An 18,031-nucleotide genomic window follows, 5' to 3' on the forward strand; every position below is an offset into this window, starting at 1 on the left:
ATTGATACTTCTAGGAGTGTCAAACAAATACATGCATCTGAATTGTTTTACATGCAAAAGGAGTTTTAATTCTGTTTAGTCAGTCTTGTGATCCAGGCACTCCTGCAAGAGTAAAGGTGCCCATACACTGCACGATTCTCGTACGAGAATCACGGGAAATCCCGCGATCGTACGATAATCGTCCAGTGTATGGAAGGCGTGCAACCGTTTCTACTGTACGGTCGCACGTCTTTTGTATTTCGAGCATGTTGGAAAACCAGCCGAGAATCGTACGATTTCGGCTGGTTTTTAGCATGATCAAGAGATAACTGCCGAACGGGCCGGCACGTGCACACTGCCCTTTAGGCTCTGGATCTTTAAATAGACGACACTGCAGTTGAGCAGTACAGCCAGGTGTGGAACCCCCACACAATATGTGATCTGACAATGAAAGAGCAGCAGCACACACAACGTGTGTGCTCATTAGTTGTGCTGCTCTCATTTTGCTTCCTACAAGCATGCCACCTCTGCAGCAGATCCTGATTGGTTTGTAGTGCTGGCTCATCCCTTCTTCCAGGCTGAGTACTAATGTGCAAGTGATCAGTCATAATGTACACACTCATATCAGGGCAGATTAAAGTGCTTTTGCCAGAAAAATTTGAAATACAGTGGTACCTCGGTTCACAAACTTAATTCGTTCCACGATTCTTGTTGCGAACCGAATTGATCGCGAACCGAATCAAATTTCCCCATAAGGTTCAATGTAAATAAGGTTAATCCGTTCGGACCCCTACAAACGTGGACGTGAACCGATTTTGGTCGCGAACCGAATCCAATTTTCCCATAAGGTTCAATGTAAATAAGGTTAATCCGTTCTGAACCATATGTACATTTTTTGTTAACCACAAAAATATGAAACAAAATACAGTACAGTACAGTATGAAGAGAGTGCTCTGCACACTCTTTTTACCACCATGCCTGCTCTGCACATGCTGGATTGAATATTACTGTACAGTACTGTATGAGCTAAAAAAACACACCAAAAAGCTTCACATAAAGTGTGCACAGGTCTGTCTGCAAACCGCGATCTCGACTAGAGGAAGCCACGACCATGTGCCAGAGCGGGAAATATGGCTGCGGTCATGTTCGTCACCCGATGTGGAGTTCGCAAACGGAAACAAAATTTTGCCAAAATTTCTGTCCGCAAACTGAATTGTTTGCAAACAGAAGCGTTCCTGAACCGAGGTAGTACTGTACATTTAAGGTTCTTTAAATGAAGCACTACTGGAAATGTGGTTAAGGGAGTTTTTTCCTTTGTTGTCCAGTGGGTGGGCAGGGTTCAGAAGATAAAAGGATATCTAGAGAGACTTCAATGGGCTTGATTTATAAAAGAAATGTGCATGGGCAGGGTGAAACCACTCTGAAGATAATGAATATGCCTGTATTGAGGGTTGCAGATTTGTGCAGATATCTGCACGCTTAGCTAAGGTAGGATTTGGGAAATCATCTTAGGAAGATAAGGAAGGAGGAAAGCGAAAGTCAATAAAACATTTTTTACCTACTTGCAGTGTCAGTTCTAATTTAAAGTAACTCACATAAGGTGGGAGACTATAATTAAGAGTACATACACTGTACACTTGGATGTTTTTTGGGAAGAATTGAATCACTTGTTCCTTTCTTAAAACAGAACTGCTTGACTTGAAAGGTGGCAATATACAACTGGGAGAGGCCAACCTAAACCTGGGGGGGCTTTTTGGTCATCAAAATGGCAAGATAGAGTTTGGTCATCGTGGGGAGACAAGGACATTTGAAACCAATGGACATCGGGAAATTAAGGGAGGATTTGGGAAATCATCTGAGGAAGATAAGGAAGGAGGAAAGCGTAAGTCAATAAAAAATGTTTTACTTACTTACAGTGTCAGTTCTAATTTAAAGTAACTCACATAAGTTTTTGTTGTGCTGTAGATCATAGGCCAATTGAAAGGTAAAGAAAAAATAAAGCTATTGTACTTATTGCAAAAGACATTGGTTGATAACATTTGAATGATTTGTTAATTTCCGAACACAGATCAAATTGACCTGAAAAGTGGCAAATTACAACTAGTTGATGCCAACCTGAAGTTGGGGGGTTTTTCTGGTTATCAAAATGGGAAAATAAACCTCAATAATGGTGGGGAGACAAGGAGATTTGAAATCAATGGACATAATGAAATTAAGGGAGGATTTGGGAAATCATCTGAGGAAGATAAGGAAGGAGGAAAGCGTAAGTCAATAAAACATTTTTTAATTACCTGCAGTGTCAGTTCTAATTTAAAGTAACTTACATAATTTGGTAGATTATAATTAAGAGTACATGAACTGTACACTTTGGATGTTTTTGGGAAGAATTGAATCACTTGTTCCTTTCTTAAAACAGAACTGCTTGACTTAAAAGGTGGCAAAATGCAACTGGGAGAGGCCAACCTAAACCTAGGGGGGCTTTTTGGTCATCAAAATGGCAAGATAGAGTTTGGTCATGGTGGGGAGACAAGGACATTTGAAACCAATGGACATCAGGAAATTAAGGGAGGATTTGGGAAATCATCTGAGGAAGATAAGGAAGGAGGAAAGCGTAAGTCAATAAAACATTTTTTAATTACCTGCAGTGTCAGTTCTAATTTAAAGTAACTTACATAATTTGGTAGATTATAATTAAGAGTACATGAACTGTACACTTTGGATGTTTTTGGGAAGAATTGAATCACTTGTTCCTTTCTTAAAACAGAACTGCTTGACTTAAAAGGTGGCAAAATGCAACTGGGAGAGGCCAACCTAAACCTAGGGGGGCTTTTTGGTCATCAAAATGGCAAGATAGAGTTTGGTCATGGTGGGGAGACAAGGACATTTGAAACCAATGGACATCAGGAAATTAAGGGAGGATTTGGGAAATCATCTGAGGAAGATAAGGAAGGAGGAAAGCGTAAGTCAATAAAACATTTTTTACTTACTTGCAGTGTCAGTTCTAATTTAAAGTAACTCACATAAGGTGGGAGACTATAATTAAGAGTACATGAACTGTACACTTTGGATGTTTTTTTGGGAAGAATTGAATCACTTGTTCCTTTCTTAAAACAGAAATGCTTGACTTGAAAGGTGGCAAAATACAACTGGGAGAGGCCAACCTAAACCTAGGGGGGTTTTCTGGTCATCAAAATGGCAAGATAGAGTTTGGTCATGGTGGGGAGACAAGAAGGTTTGAAATCACTGGACATCAGGAAATTAAGGGAGGATTTGGGAAATCATCTGAGGAAGATAAGGAAGGAGGAAAGCGTAAGTCAATAAAACATTTTTTACTTACCTGCAGTGTCAGTTCTAATTGAAAGTAACTCACATAAGGTGGTAGGCTATAATTAAGAGTACATGAACTGTACACTTTGGGTGTTTTTGGGAAGAATTGAATCACTATAATTTCAGCAAAAAATCTACTACATGTAACAATTTAAGTTGGGGATAGTGAAATATTATGAAATATATAGATGGCCAGAATACACCATATCTAGTTTCCTAGATATGGCTGTGAAGTCAGGATTGTCTTGGATTACCTGAATTGTTTATTATTGTTTGCACAGATCATATTAATTGGAATAGTGGCAAAGTGCAAATGGGTGATGTCACTATCAGTTTGGAGGATTTTCTTGCATATCTAAGTGGGAAAGTAGAACTAAGTAATGGTGGTTTGACAAAAACATTTAAACTTAGTGGACACCAGGACTTTGAGGGTGGTCTCAGAAAAGCCTCCAATGGAGATGAGCAAGATGGAAAATGTAAGTTTTGAAATGTTGTAGGTTAACTCATAAGCATCCGTGTTCAGTAATTAGAGTTGGATGAAGGGTTATACTACAGGTTTGGTAATTTAAACTCAGTGGAAACCGGGACATTGAAGATGGTTTTGGAATAGCTTCTAAGGGTTATAAAGCATCAGGAAAATTTAAGTTTAGGAACATAATAGGTTAAGTCAATTATATAAGTGGCAATCAAAATACATTTGTGATGTGTGGCTTCCATGCAAATGGAAGGTCCACTTTCCAACTACCTCCAACCCCACTCCCCTGCTGCTCAAACAAAATAAGCTGTGAAAAACATTAAAAGTAAATATTTCACCAAAAAAGATAAACAATACTCATGTCAATTCCAGCTTCCATCACCCAATGTTGCCTCCTGGACACTCAGAATCCTTCAAGAATTAACTCCTGCAATTTGAGAGTGCACATTCTTGCAGGCCAGATAGTTGGCAATAGAGAATTAGGTGACATGGGTTGGACATAAATATACAAAACCAAGGGAATTTAAGAAGTAACGTTTTGGAAATAAGGAAGTAAAAAAAGGTATATTCTACATAATTTAAGTTTAAAGTAAACTTGTGCCATCCTCAACTCTATTCAGATATCAGCAGACTCCTCCCCTTAACCCAAAATGTAAGTCCAACAATAAAAAAAATTATTTGATAGAGTGGGAAAAAGTAAGAACCCCTACCAAGATTTAATTAGTATCGGGGACTCCATTACAGACAGTTCTCCTTACTTCCTGTCTTGCAAAACAGCAAACAGAGCTAAAATCACATTGTTATTGAGTATTGAATGGCTAGAACCCCCATGATTTTTTATTGTAGATGTACCCTTACTTTCTGTTTGGTAAACTGTGGGCAGAGAACAAGAAAACATCTCTCTAATGGCATTCTGAATAGCAGTAAAATCCCAACAGGGGTTCTAACCCATCACCATTTCTTTGGTATAATGGGCTGAAAGGTCATACATAGCATGATGAAATAAACCATATACCATTTAAAAGACATTTGACCCTTAATAGACCTCTGCCATTTTGGGAAATGCTACTATGCAGGCATACAACATGTTTCCCGGCATTGGTTGCCTACTATAATGAGATGATCAAAAAAAAATTGCATCAGGCTCAACGGTGAAAAAATTAACTTGGATATAGTAAAATATCAAATGGGGTAGTTTGATTAGACACCCGACAATGAAGACAGAGTTTGGCAATGATGATGATACAAAGACATTTAAACTATCAGAAACAGCAACCTAATACTTCATTTGTGCAGTAATCTGAGGAAGACAGGGAAGATGGAAAACATACATTTTAGCTGTTATTATGTTAATACGTAAATATTTACATGACTAAAGCTAAAAATAAGCTAGTGAGTTTTTTGTTTTTTTTGTGCTGAAATTCATAGACCAATTGAAAGGTAAAGAATAAATACAGCTAACATTTAAAAAAAACATTTTTTACTTACTTGCAGTGTCAATTCTAATTTAAAGTAACTCAAATAAGGTGGTGGAATATAATTAAGAGTACATGATCTGTACACCTTGGATGCTTTTTGGGAAGTATTGAATCGCTCGTTTTTGTTTTTTTAAACAGAACTGCTTGACTTGAAAGGTGGTAAAATCCAACTGGGAGATGCCAACCCAAACCTATAGGGGTTTTTAATAGTTGAAGTGGCAAAATAGAGCTTGGAAATGGTGGGGAGACAGGGAGTTTTGCAATCAATGGACATCATGAAATTAAGGGTGGATTTGGGAAATCATCCAAGGAAGATGTGGAAGAATGAAAAAGTAAATTACTATTAACTGTTGTCTTGTATTTAAAGTTTAATTATCTCAAATTGGTGGTCGAATATAATTGCTTCAAATGGATGGTTAATGGGAATGGTTGATGACTTGTTCCATTCTTTAAACAGAGCTAATTGACTTAAAGAGTGGCAAACTACAACCATGGGATAGCAACCTTAACTTTGGGGGACTTTTTGGTCATCAAAGAGGCAAAATAGAGTTTGGTAATGGTGGGGAGACAAGAACTTTTGAAATAACTGGACAACATGAAATTAAGTGTAGATTTGGAAAATCCTCTTGGGAAGATGTGTAACTAACTTGTAAAGCGCACCAAAAAGGAACATAGAGTTTTAAATGGTGGGGGGACAAGAACTTAAAATAAGTGGTAAACATGAAATTAGAAGAGGATTTAAACAAAATCTGTTGAAGATTGAAAGTTCAAGCCCGAGTCAAAGCATCAGAGGTTTTAACTCTTTATGGACCTGTACCTCACATTATTTGTGACACATGTTTGATAGAGTGTGCCTTCTCTTCTCAAAGAAATGCTCATTTTTGTCCTCACATTATGGTACTACATACTAGTAGAGCTTTACTCCCCTCTACAGTAGCTGAAGTGGGGAAGAAAGGTGCAGGTGGCCAAAGAGGAGAAAAGCCGGTAGTTCCACTGCCTTTCTACAGCCCGTTCAGTGTTCGGGCTCCTCGGCAGCCACCTCCCAGATAGCAAGCAATTCAGCTGCAAGTTTGAAAATGACTTTCTAAACTTTTGCTAGACTTGCCAAGCTTCACAATTTTGTTGCACAATTACAGCAAGTCTGCATTGCAAGTCTCCAGATCAACGTGCTTTGCAAAAATGCTGTACACTTGCAGAGCTCTTGCTAAGACATGCAGGACTCTTGCTGTAGACTTGCCAAGCAAATTTGCTACAAATTCAAAATGTCTATAGTTAAGACTGTTTTGACTTTAGTGGCATTTTAACTTTTAAGAAAATTTAATGGACAACATCATATACTAACAATTTATATTAACATACTATTATAGGCTATTGTAACAAACAATGCATGTTTTTTAAATTATAGTTCAATTTGGTGGCAAGCAGAAAACATCTGGTGAAGATAAGGATCACGCAAGTGATGATAAGTCAAACGAACATGGTATGTAATTTATTCTTGACTTGTAACAGCAATGGTACACTCCATCAGCTTTCTCATTGCTACTAGTACAAAAAGATTTTGTAGCTGCTATTTAACTGTTATTTTCTGCTCATTAGTATAGGATGGGTACAGTATAGCATGAACCTGGGAAGCAAAATTGATTTTTATAATGGTTAGTAGTGATGGGCCGAACACCCCCCTGTTCGGTTCGAATTCCAACTTTAGAACATGGAAAAAGTTTGAATTCGAACTCGAACTCAATATTGTTCTAAGGGGCTAAAACTTTGAAAATCATTTGACCCCATTTTGAAGGCTTATATGCAATGTATTGGCCATATTAAGGGTATGGGGATTCAGGTATTGCCCAGGGGGACATGAATCAATGAAAAAAACACTTTTTAAAAATACAGTTTTTAAAGGAGCAGTGATTTTAACATCACTTAAAGTGAAACAATAGAAATTAAAAATTCCTATAAATATTGTGCCTTGTGGTCCCCTAAAACTGCCTGTAAAGTGGCACATCTGTACAATTTGTACGTCAATCACACGTGACTATAAACAAGTCTGAACAATGATGTGGCGATACCACTCTCAGCCTCATCCTGCACAGAGATTCCCCAGCTCAGCAGACTGAGCGCGATCGTCACCAGGGTTGGTTAACTCCACAGTTAACCCTTTACCCACAAACGTTCGCTGCCACCATGTGTTTTTTAACGGAAACACAGACCGTTCTCAGCAAATGCTGTGACAATTTAACCACCTAAACAATGCCTATGATACCGCTGTCCTCTCAGACAGGAATATGACAGGATTTACTATACAGTAGTGCTCTTCACAGAGGCAAGGATAGAGATAAGCTTAACGATTTTTAAGATCGTCCTTTAACCCCTTGCTGACTTGGGTGTTTACATCCTTCTTCCTGTCCAGGCCATTTTTTTGTATTCAGCGCTGCAGTACTTTGACTGACGTTTATTCCGTCATGCAACGCTGTACTGAAATTAATTTTATACCATTTTTTGGGGACAGATAGAGCTTTCTTTTGGTCGTATTTAATCACTACTGCAGGGTTTTTTTTACTATATAACAAAGAAAGTACCGAATATTTTAAAAAAAAGGTTTTCCCTTTATTATGTTAGGAAACATATATTATTGCCCAATATTTTGGTAAAATATAAAAGACGGCGTCACGTCGCGTAAATAGACACCAAATATGTCAAGCCTTAAAATTGCGCGCGCCCACGAAATCGCAAAAAACTACCATAGCCAAAATTGACCATAGGCCGACATTTTAAAAGATTTTACCGCTCATCAGTTTAGTGTCATCAGTGATTAATGGCCCTAGAATTATTGCTCTCACTGCGACATTCGCGGCGATGTGTAACATGTGTGGCATAATTTGAGCAATCGTCGTTTTTGCTTATAGGCGCACCTAATGCATTTTTGTGCATCTATGTGGGGGTGGGGGACTTTTTAAAAAAATTGTGGGGTTTTTTTTGTATGTGTAAATTGTATTTATTTTGTGAGCAATTTTATTTTATTTTTTACTTTTTTTTTACACTTAACTTTATTGTTATCACATAGGGGAGCTAAGAAGTCCCCTATGTGATAACAAATTACAGTGATAGGCCCACTTTATGGAGACATCAGGGGTCTCTAAGACCCCTAATGTCACCCAGGGACCCCAGAGAAGCTGATGAAGCACAGATCTGCTTCATCAGCTTCTCTCTGGTTACTGTACTGGAGAGTGACAGAGGAAAAAAAAATACATTGATTTAAAAAAAAAAGAATAAAAAAAAATAGTAAATAATTAAATAAAAAAATAAAAAGGTGATTAAAAAGTACGCGGGAACGAAGGACGTCTAAAGATGCCTACCAGCATCCAGGAGACTCCCGTAGGCCGTCTTTCAGAATTCGGTGGACTGGAAGTGGTTAATACAAGAACGGTGTAGAAAATATACAGAAAAAAGATATTAATAAACAAGAGACAAAATATATATATATATACAACAGTAAAATAAAAGGAAATAAAGGTGAATACTCAACAGTCCTGGAATTAGGAGTTCTGACATAGTTCAGAGTTGTATAAGCAAAGGAGAAGTATGAGGGGCTCTTTTTCAAGCAAGCATTCAGCAGATGATGTCCAGAAATTAAAGGGGAACTCTTATGCAATGTTAAGACTTCTTAGTTCATTCCTTGATGTTTTAAAACCCAGAGCCCTGTCTAGTCGTCTAGACAGCATATTTTATAAGCCCCTTTTGGGGGGTGTCCTGGAGCCGGCCCTAGGGCAGGGCTGGGGAGGGAAAGCAAGGAGGAGGAAAACACTTAATTTTACACTATCCCCGCCCAATTCCAAATTATGAAATAGAGCTGATTTTGTAACTCAGGTTGATGACTTTTGGGTGAATGCGGGGTCGCCTGGGTCATTATCTGTACCAGACCTGCTCGTGTTTATTAACTTGTCCACTGGTAATAGATGAATGCCTAGTGACATTCCTTTAATTAGGGATATAAGCTATAAAAGGCTTAGAGGCTGAGCAATAAAAGATCACAGGCCAGATAGGCAGATCTCTGTTCCGTGGAATGTGGAGGAACCTGGCAAATGGCTAAATGAAGGCTTGCATTTGCTCTAGACTGGGGGGACAAAATAATTCTATTTTAAATATTCAGACTCACCCCCATTATCGTCACATTCGTGACCTTTGTTCTGTTGCAGCGGAGGTCAAGGACCTGGCTACGCTATCCTTATAGGATGCCTTTATAACAAAACTGTCTGCACACATTACAAGATATAAAAAATCTCATATGTGTATTTCAACAGTATATTTAGCTGCTTGCCTGAAATTCAGATTTAAAGCTGAAGAAATAGTTTATGTACCTGAATTTGACTTGATGTTAACCTTTTGCAATCAACTGTAGAGCAGAGCTTAGACTGGGTCAGGGAGAACCAATACAAGGAGCCAATTCTTGTCTGAAGGAGAGAGCAGAGTGGCAGAGAGATACACTCATTAGCCTGCTGCTTCTCTTTCATGGTCCAGTCACAGACTGGGGGCAGGAGGAAGTCCTAGTTTTCCAGAACACACAGTCAGATACAATTAATGGTTTTACAATATGTATTCACATCTGCACATTGCAGGTGCAGTGAGTTTAGGTGAGTTTAAAATAGTCCTGCTCGCTGAACCTTTGATGCAGCCTTCAGAATGCAACCCCTAGAATGTAATGGTAACACATGTAAAACATGCCTGCAATGGGCATACAGTGCACTACACCTAAAGCATGAATCTGTGAACTGAACTTTAATGCATATTGTCTCTTGCATAAATGACAAGTACCTTCTAGTAAAGTGTGCTATTTTATACAGGTCAACGTAAATCTGAAGGTAAAGGGCAAGGTAGCAAAGAATCATCTGAGGAAGAGAAGGGTATGTTGACTTTTTTTCCGCTAACAATTCGTTTTTAATTTTGTTTTCACTGTTTATTGTTCCCCAGTTTACTTATGATCATTAAAAGGATGCTGAACTCTATAATGTAATGTTCATACTGCCTTTTATATGTTAGGTCATCTACAATCTGGAGGTAAAGGCGGTCATTGGGAAGGTAGCGATGAAGAGCACAGAAAGATCAATATTAACATAAAAGGAGGAAAGAAAAAATCATCTAAAGAAGATCATTCAAAGGAAAATAAGGGTATGTTTTGTATATAATGTCAAAAACTGGGGTTGTTTCATTCCTGGAGATCAATGCTCTATATAGTACCCTTTTAAAAAAAAAATACGGTAATAAGGACGGTCTATCTACCGTATCAATACCGTATCAATAACCAGGTAGCAGCATATACAAAAAGGAACGACTGCCTTCAAAGAGGACACAGTCTAAGGGTTAACCAAAGATGGGGACAGACCATATTTTGAAAATCGTACAAAAAACTTTATTAGTGCATATCCAAGCACCATCTAACATCAAAGAACATGTTTAAAAACACAGCTGGCTGAAAGTCCATTTCGTTTTGGATGGTACTTATAGACCGTAGTTATTTCGGCACCTTTAAATCGAGACCTTTTAGATAACAGCTCTTGAATAGCAATAATACATACTCCAGGTGGATGGAGGTTTAAACAGGCTGGTTATATCTTAGATTTATTTGTGGACTAGTGTAGCTTGCCGCTCGCCACCTTCTTTGCTTTCAGTTGGCCTGTGTTTTGTATATTGTGAGATTTTTATATTGTGTTGTGTGTTTTTAAACATGTTCTTTGATGTTTGATGGTGCTTGGATATGCACTAATAAAGTTTTTTGTACGATTTTCAACATATGGTCTGTCCCAATCTTTGGTTAACCCTTAGACTGTCTCCTCTTTGAAGGCAGTCATTCCTTTTTGTTTTTCTATATGTTTTGTATATAATGTGTTTAGAGTGTTTATCAATGTTAGCTTCAAAAGAACAACATACAGATTACGATGTAAAGAATCATCTAAGATCTGTCTGAAACACCTAGAGAAGATTTAGTTAACCTTCCATTTACTGTGTGGTATGAACCATGAACTTGCACTGTATCCCCATTATAGTATCCTATCAATGTTGGAATTTTAAATCTATTTCATACAATTTAGTAAGAAAGTGGAAATGCTGTAATACTCAAAGGTGAGTGGGAGCACCAAAAACTCCCAGGTGGACAGGAACAAAATCAGAAACTATGGCAGGGTGATCTCGCTGTTGGATTGTCCACCTGTAATCATCAACATCCTCCTGTAATTATCATTCCTCTATGCAGTATTACTCAGATTGGGAGAATGAGGGCCAGCACTAGGAGACATGCTTTGGTGCAGTGCTCATATGCTGACAGCGAAGATGCTGACGGGAGAAATGAGTAATGGGGGTGGCTTCATCAGCGTGTTGTTGATGCATCGTTGTCCAACTAGCACGCTGATGGTGCATTCTCACCAGTGTTCTTGACCATTGTTCTGTTGCAGCGGAGGTCAAGGACCTGGCTACGCTATCTGGATGGGATGCCTTTATAGCAAAACTGTCTGCACATATTACAAGATATAAAAATCTCATATGTGTATTTCAACAGTAACAGGGTTATTCACAAAAGGGTGAAGAGTTTGGAGAAGGCAGGAGAAGTGAACAATCTAGGCCAAAATAGCTGCTTTGGAAAAATTCTCCAATTTAGCTCACTTTCCAGTTCAGCTATTTTGGTCTAGATTGTTCACTTCTCCTGCCTTCTCCAAACTCTTCACCCTTTTGTGAATAACACTGTATATATAGCTACCTGCCTGGAATTCAGCTTTAGAGCTGAACAAATAGTTTACGTACCTGAATTTGACGTTATGTAAACCTTTTGCAATCTCCTGTACAGAAGAGCTCAGACGGGGTCAGGGAGAAACAATACAAGCCAAACCTTGTCTAGAGCAGAGAACAGTGTGACAGAGAGATAAACTGTGTCTATGTCTAACTGTAAGTTAGACATAGTCCTGTTTGCTGCATCTTCGATGCAGCTTTCAAAATGCATTCCTTAAAATTGAAGGGTAACACATGTAAAACATGGCTGCAAAGGGCATACAGTGCACTGAACCTAAAGCCTGAATCTGTGAACTGGACATAAAGCATATTGCCACTTGTATAAGTGACAAATACCTTCTAGTCAAGTGTGCTTATTTTATACAGGTCAGCGTAAATCTGAAGGTAAAGGACATGGTAGCAAAGAATCATCTGAGGAAGAGAAGGGTATGTTGACTGTTTTTTCTTACATCTAAAACAAATATTTTACTATATCTCTCCAATCAGCTGTTCAAGACCGGAATCCATAAAATCCAAGATTATTATTGTACATTCCATACAAAGTCCAAAGTTTCAGGTAAATACAGCATATACACCACCATAGGATCTCTCCCACTCCAGTGCCCCTCACGCGTTTCACCACCTGGGCTGAATCATAGAGGTGAAGTCTCTATTCTTCCAAATGCTTATATCTGATGGGTACCGCCCCATCCCAAAGGTGATGCAAATGTAGGTGACCCCTAGAGTTAACCAGCTTAGCTGGAAAAAAAATTCAAATAACATTCTAGTGGAAACTACAAACTGCATCACACACCCATCAAAGGATCGCAAAAAGAGTGGGGCGGTGAAGACCAGAGGCAAGCCAACATCATATCAAGATAATAAAAAAACTTTGGTCAGCCGTCACCGTAGGTATCTGCAAATGGATACAAACTTTTCTCAATGTAACAATTCTGATGTAAAACCAAATCACATCAATTACCAAATGTGACAAAGTGGGACGAATAACAAACATCAGATGAAATATCTATATGCAGAATTTATCATGCTGAACCAAAATAAGTGAGCAGATCTCCATGCAATCTCCTGTACAGAATGACTCTTATGTATAACCTGCATAAACCAATCAATAATGGTAATTTAGATAATAATTGAAATAAGTATCTGTACAAAAAAAGTAGAAATTGAACTCCAATGATCACTAGGACTATTTATCAATATCTTTAAGAAAATCACCAAAATAATTATATCCATGACACAACAGAGGGATATACATCTCTGTTGCTGTGTAAATAAAAAATTAAATACACCCCATATACAATGTGTAAAAAACTAAATGTGCAAAAACAGAAAAAAGATCTCGAATCCCATATGGGCAACAGAGTAATCTACTAATTGGACACCCAATCCACTTCCCAATAGTGACAATCATAAAAATATGTAAAGTCCTTTAGGGATACGGGTGTCCAACTTAAATATCCGCTCTATTTGTGATCTTTTGATGGGGTGTGATGCAGTTTGTATGGTGTATATGCTGTTTTTACCTGAAACTTTGGATTTTGTATGGAATTTACAATAATAAACTTGGATTTTATGGATTCCGGCCTTGCGCGGCTGATTGGCAAGATATCATTTAAGTAGTGGGACCACACTGCAGCCTGCACCCATGTGTATACAGATTTGCAGTTGGAGGTGGAATTTGGTTGGTGAGTTTTGGCCTTTCTAGATATAACAAATATTTTACATTTATTTTTTATTTTATTACATTTATTACAATATATTTGATAATTTATAAACGTTTTACACAAATCACCCCCAGTTTACGCGGTCTCTTATAATGTATATCAAGGCAAAATAAAAAACTATGCAGTACATCTCTCCAATACATGCACATTTCCCCAGGTTTTACCCCCTTCCCTGCCACCGACGTAAGGCATACGGCGGAAAAAAACTATTCCCAAAACGCCAGGTCAGTATACCTTACGTCGGTGGCATTTCTGCTATGAGCTCATGGATGCTTTAGCGACACCATGAACTTATATCAGAACTGTTCCCGGACTGTCCCTTTTAAATGAATACCTGTCATCAGCCAGCATCTTCAGCCTCTCCTCTGTGTCTCCATGGATCCCGCTGCTCTCCCCCGCTTGTATGGGCTGAGAGGCAGTGGGGATCATAATACAAATGGCCGACTGGGGGGAAGGAGGAGTTAGAGAGTGGCAGGCGGAGAGGAGCCACTGTCATCCTGTCAGTCTCAGGATGTAAGCGAGCGGCATGAGAGAGCGGCGGGCGGAGAGGAGCCGCTGTCATCCTGTCAGTCTCAGTGTGCGTGGCCGAGCGGAGGATTGGCAAATATCAGTGATATTACCGACCCCCTGTGTGAAGGACAAACACTGGAGTGAATTTACACTGAATGTTTGTAAATAACTGGGGACACATAGTGCTATGTGTCCCCAGTTATGAATGAACAGGAAGTGAGTTACATCACTTCCTGTTCATTCATGAATTTCTGAATGGGGAGTAGTACTCACTACAGAGGCTCCTCCCCATTCAGAACCTGGTCATAGTAAATATTTTACTATCAACAGTTTCTGAATGAATGGGAAGCTTCTGTACTGAGAGCTTCTCATTCATTGAGTGCTGAGGCTGCAGAAAAAAATAAAAAAAATAATTAAAATAAATAAATAATATTATTAAAAAATAAATACAAAATGTGTAAAAAAAATAATTAATTACTGACAAAAAAAGCACAAACCCCCCTCCCCCACATACACATAACATACACGTGCACCATATTGTAGTGTACGCCATGCACATGCGCTGCAGTGTTTTGTTAGAACGCATCGCAGTGCATGATTTTTTTTTCTTTAAAAAATGTTTTTATTTATTATCTCAATACAGTTTTTATCTTTTAGATTTAGTCAGAAAATATTTTTTTTGTTCACTGATACTGATTTTATTGTGCTTTATCAATTGTGTATTTTTATCGGTTTAATATTAATTTGAGAAACATTTGCGCAATTATCACAGGGCCTACAAATTTAGTAGCACCGTCTTTTTATGCTATCGAACCCGTGCTCAGAAAATATATGGTTTGGGTTTTTTTTAGTAAACAAACGCTAGCAACGCAGCAGTTGAAAATCAAATCAATGGGAAAAATTGTAAAAATGGTGTGGCCAGCTGAGGTGCAAAAAGTTCTGAAGGTCCTGGCAGTGAAAGGGTTATCAATGCTGATAGTAAATAAAAACAGCTGTTGATCTGCCAGAGATACAGGGAGCTCCTAATTTCCTGTTCGGGCTAACAACACAGTGCCTTTGCCGAAATGAAATTCCAAGCAACATTGTTACCTTTGCTTGCTGGGCTACAGAACCCCACATATACTTTACCCACCGCTGTCCCACTCTATATGCATACATTTTTTTCTTTCTCAGCAACACAATGCTGCTGTCTTGACTCCCAAGAGCCTGCCCACACACTATGGGGTCTATTCACAAATCTGCCGAGGGATCTGGCCGTAGCTTCGGCCGATCCTTCAGCTAGCTTCGGCCCCAGGACCCCTTTGGTTCAGTAGAACCAAGAACTTTCTGAGCCGTGCAGAAAGCCGAAGCTGGCCGAGCGGCCGGCCGACAGCCTGTTCTGACAGCTGGGCGAAGCCAGCCGTGATCTTACGGCTGGCTCTGGCCACTTTCAGAGAGATCAGCATCCATGGTTACCTGCTAACCAGGGACACTGATCTCCAAACAGCTAACTCTCCCTGGCGCCCCGGGAGCCTCCTGCTCCCTGCCACCAAAGAGAGAAACAATGCTGTGTCTACCTGGCGACAGCTAACTCTCCTGCTCCCTGCCACCAAAGAGAGAAACAATGCTGTGTCTTTTTTTTCTTTATCTATATATCTTTATATTTCTTTAGCCAATAGTAAACTAGCATTGTACCCGCCCTCTGCAGTTCCCAATCAGGTCCATCAGCAGAGGGCGGGTACAAAAGCAAAGGCTTTTCATGATGTAGTTCTGGTGGCATGCCTACATCAATAGGAACTGAACTCCCAGCATCTGTCCCTGCAAATATTTTACAAACCTGGTGATGATGTTACACCAGTAGTGTTTCTCACTACAGGGGACTGTTACAGACTTTTGGTGAAGGGTTAGAACCTTTATCAAATTTTGAAGTGTATGCCAAGTCAGAAACTTTGTGTAGGGAAGGGTTACATTGGCTGTCAGATTTGTAATATTCTCTAGCATTCCTTTAGAGAGATTTCCACTTACTTCCTGGCCTACTGACAACGTTTTATAAGACAGGAAATAAGGACAGGAAAAGAGACAGGAAATAAGGTGAACTTTCTGATTTTTTTTAGTAGGGAAAGGATAGAACCCCTTTCAGATTTTTACTTTTGTCTTCTTGTCTGGTGAAGCCATTGTTGGCAGGACAGGAAGTGAGGGTAAATCTCTCTAATGGAGCCTTGGGTAGCAGTTATTCTTTCCCACTCTATAATAAATTATAAAAATGTTTTTTTGTCTTGACATGTACTTTATATTTGTCCTGTTTTCCTGCTCTGTCTGACAACTATATATAAAACTATAAAAAATGTCTTTTTGGGGGGATTTCCCCTCAGTTGTCTGTCTGACACCTAAAATAGACCTAAAGCGAGGTGAGATACCCCAAAAAGTTGACAGATGTTCTAAGCCATTCCTATTCTAAGTTTAAGTGTTGGTCTTTAGCTAACCTAATCTATTGTGTTACTGTATAATCCAAATAGTTCATGGCCGTGGCAGCCAAGAGGAACATGGGCAGCATGAAGGAAAACATAGGGGAAGTCATAATTCATCTGAGGAAAAAAACTCTAATGAGGAGAAACGTAAGTCTTTACCTTGTCTTTACCTTGTCTAACCACATTTCAGTCTTACTTAAGGCTTTCCTAAGATTTTTTTTTAACAGATTCACCCAACAAAAAGTTTTTAGTTTCTGTTTATCGTCTTAAAAGTGAGCACAGTTATTTTATAATACTAAAACATTGGGACTTGATATCTGCTTGGAGGATTCCGGTATATGAATACCATACATCTTACTATATATTAAATAATGTAATAGATGTGCGTTTTATAAATTTCAACCCCAATCAAATAATGCAACTAGTCTAACTCATGACTTACATAAAAATAAGGTTGCACAGTTTAATTTAATTCATTGTTATTTATATTTAAAAGAAGACTATGGAAAGTCCTCCTTTGAAGACACAGATTTGGACAATGGAATTGGTTCAACTAATAGCCCCGAATTCACTATAGAGTCGATAATCATACCTCAAACTGCTCACTTATTATATCAAGATAACTCAAAGGGGACAGAAGGAGTAGAGAGTAAGTATATAGCTATATAAAAAAGCAGATATATAAAATTCCAATATGGTCAATAGTGTCAGTTTTAAAATGTTAGTGTAGTTTTTTTTAGCCCATCTTCTACCCCACCCCTCCAGGTCCTTCTCATCGCAACTAAACACTGTATAAAAAAATCCCACTACATAGATTGGCTTGCCCAGGACCAGCCAGCAAACAGCCCAATCACTCTCTTGCACAAAAAACCTCAGTGACTGTAATTTGAACTTTGCACATACTTATTGTGCTTCCATAGTAGTGGCCCCGCCTTGGTACATGCACACAGTTCTGAGTGTTGACACCATTGCTTCTTGTGGATACAAATTGCAGAGTAAGGCGACTAAACTATGCAGGAGAAAAGAAATAGAAGGTAGCTACGTTTCTCACTTCCATCACAAATACCAAAAATAAACCATTGTTTTTATTGACTACACTAAAGATGGCCAACACAAATGTAAAGGTTGGGTAAGCATATTCATACATTTTGGAATTTTGGGTAATGATATACTAATTGTTGGTCTGAGGAGGAGGATATTTATTTAACTCCATGCTGGTCCAGTGGACATGCTGGCAGTTAAATACTGTAGATGTATCTTCACTTCTTTATAGAATCGGGGCACCATTACTCCATTTTGTGTATGTATATATACAGT

At 38.7% G+C, this 18,031-nt stretch overlaps 1 protein-coding gene across 1 annotated transcript in view; it reads left to right on the forward strand.

Moving 5' to 3' along the window:
- The window catches only part of LOC108800150 (otogelin-like protein), a 139,486-nt gene that overhangs the window by 9,001 nt on the left and 112,454 nt on the right, over positions 1-18,031 (forward strand). The window contains exons 5-12 of the mRNA XM_018572103.1: positions 1,667-1,861; positions 2,048-2,242; positions 2,396-2,590; positions 2,744-2,938; positions 3,094-3,288; positions 3,588-3,782; positions 6,665-6,739; positions 10,294-10,422. Of these exons, the coding sequence (XP_018427605.1) occupies positions 1,667-1,861; positions 2,048-2,242; positions 2,396-2,590; positions 2,744-2,938; positions 3,094-3,288; positions 3,588-3,782; positions 6,665-6,739; positions 10,294-10,422 (1,374 nt within the window). The remainder of the gene's footprint in view (positions 1-1,666; positions 1,862-2,047; positions 2,243-2,395; positions 2,591-2,743; positions 2,939-3,093; positions 3,289-3,587; positions 3,783-6,664; positions 6,740-10,293; positions 10,423-18,031) is intronic.

The sequence above is a fragment of the Nanorana parkeri genome, unplaced genomic scaffold, assembly GCF_000935625.1.
Source record: "Nanorana parkeri isolate BGI_ZX_2015 unplaced genomic scaffold, ASM93562v1 scaffold1938, whole genome shotgun sequence".
In the NCBI taxonomy this organism is placed as follows: Eukaryota; Metazoa; Chordata; class Amphibia; order Anura; family Dicroglossidae; genus Nanorana; species Nanorana parkeri.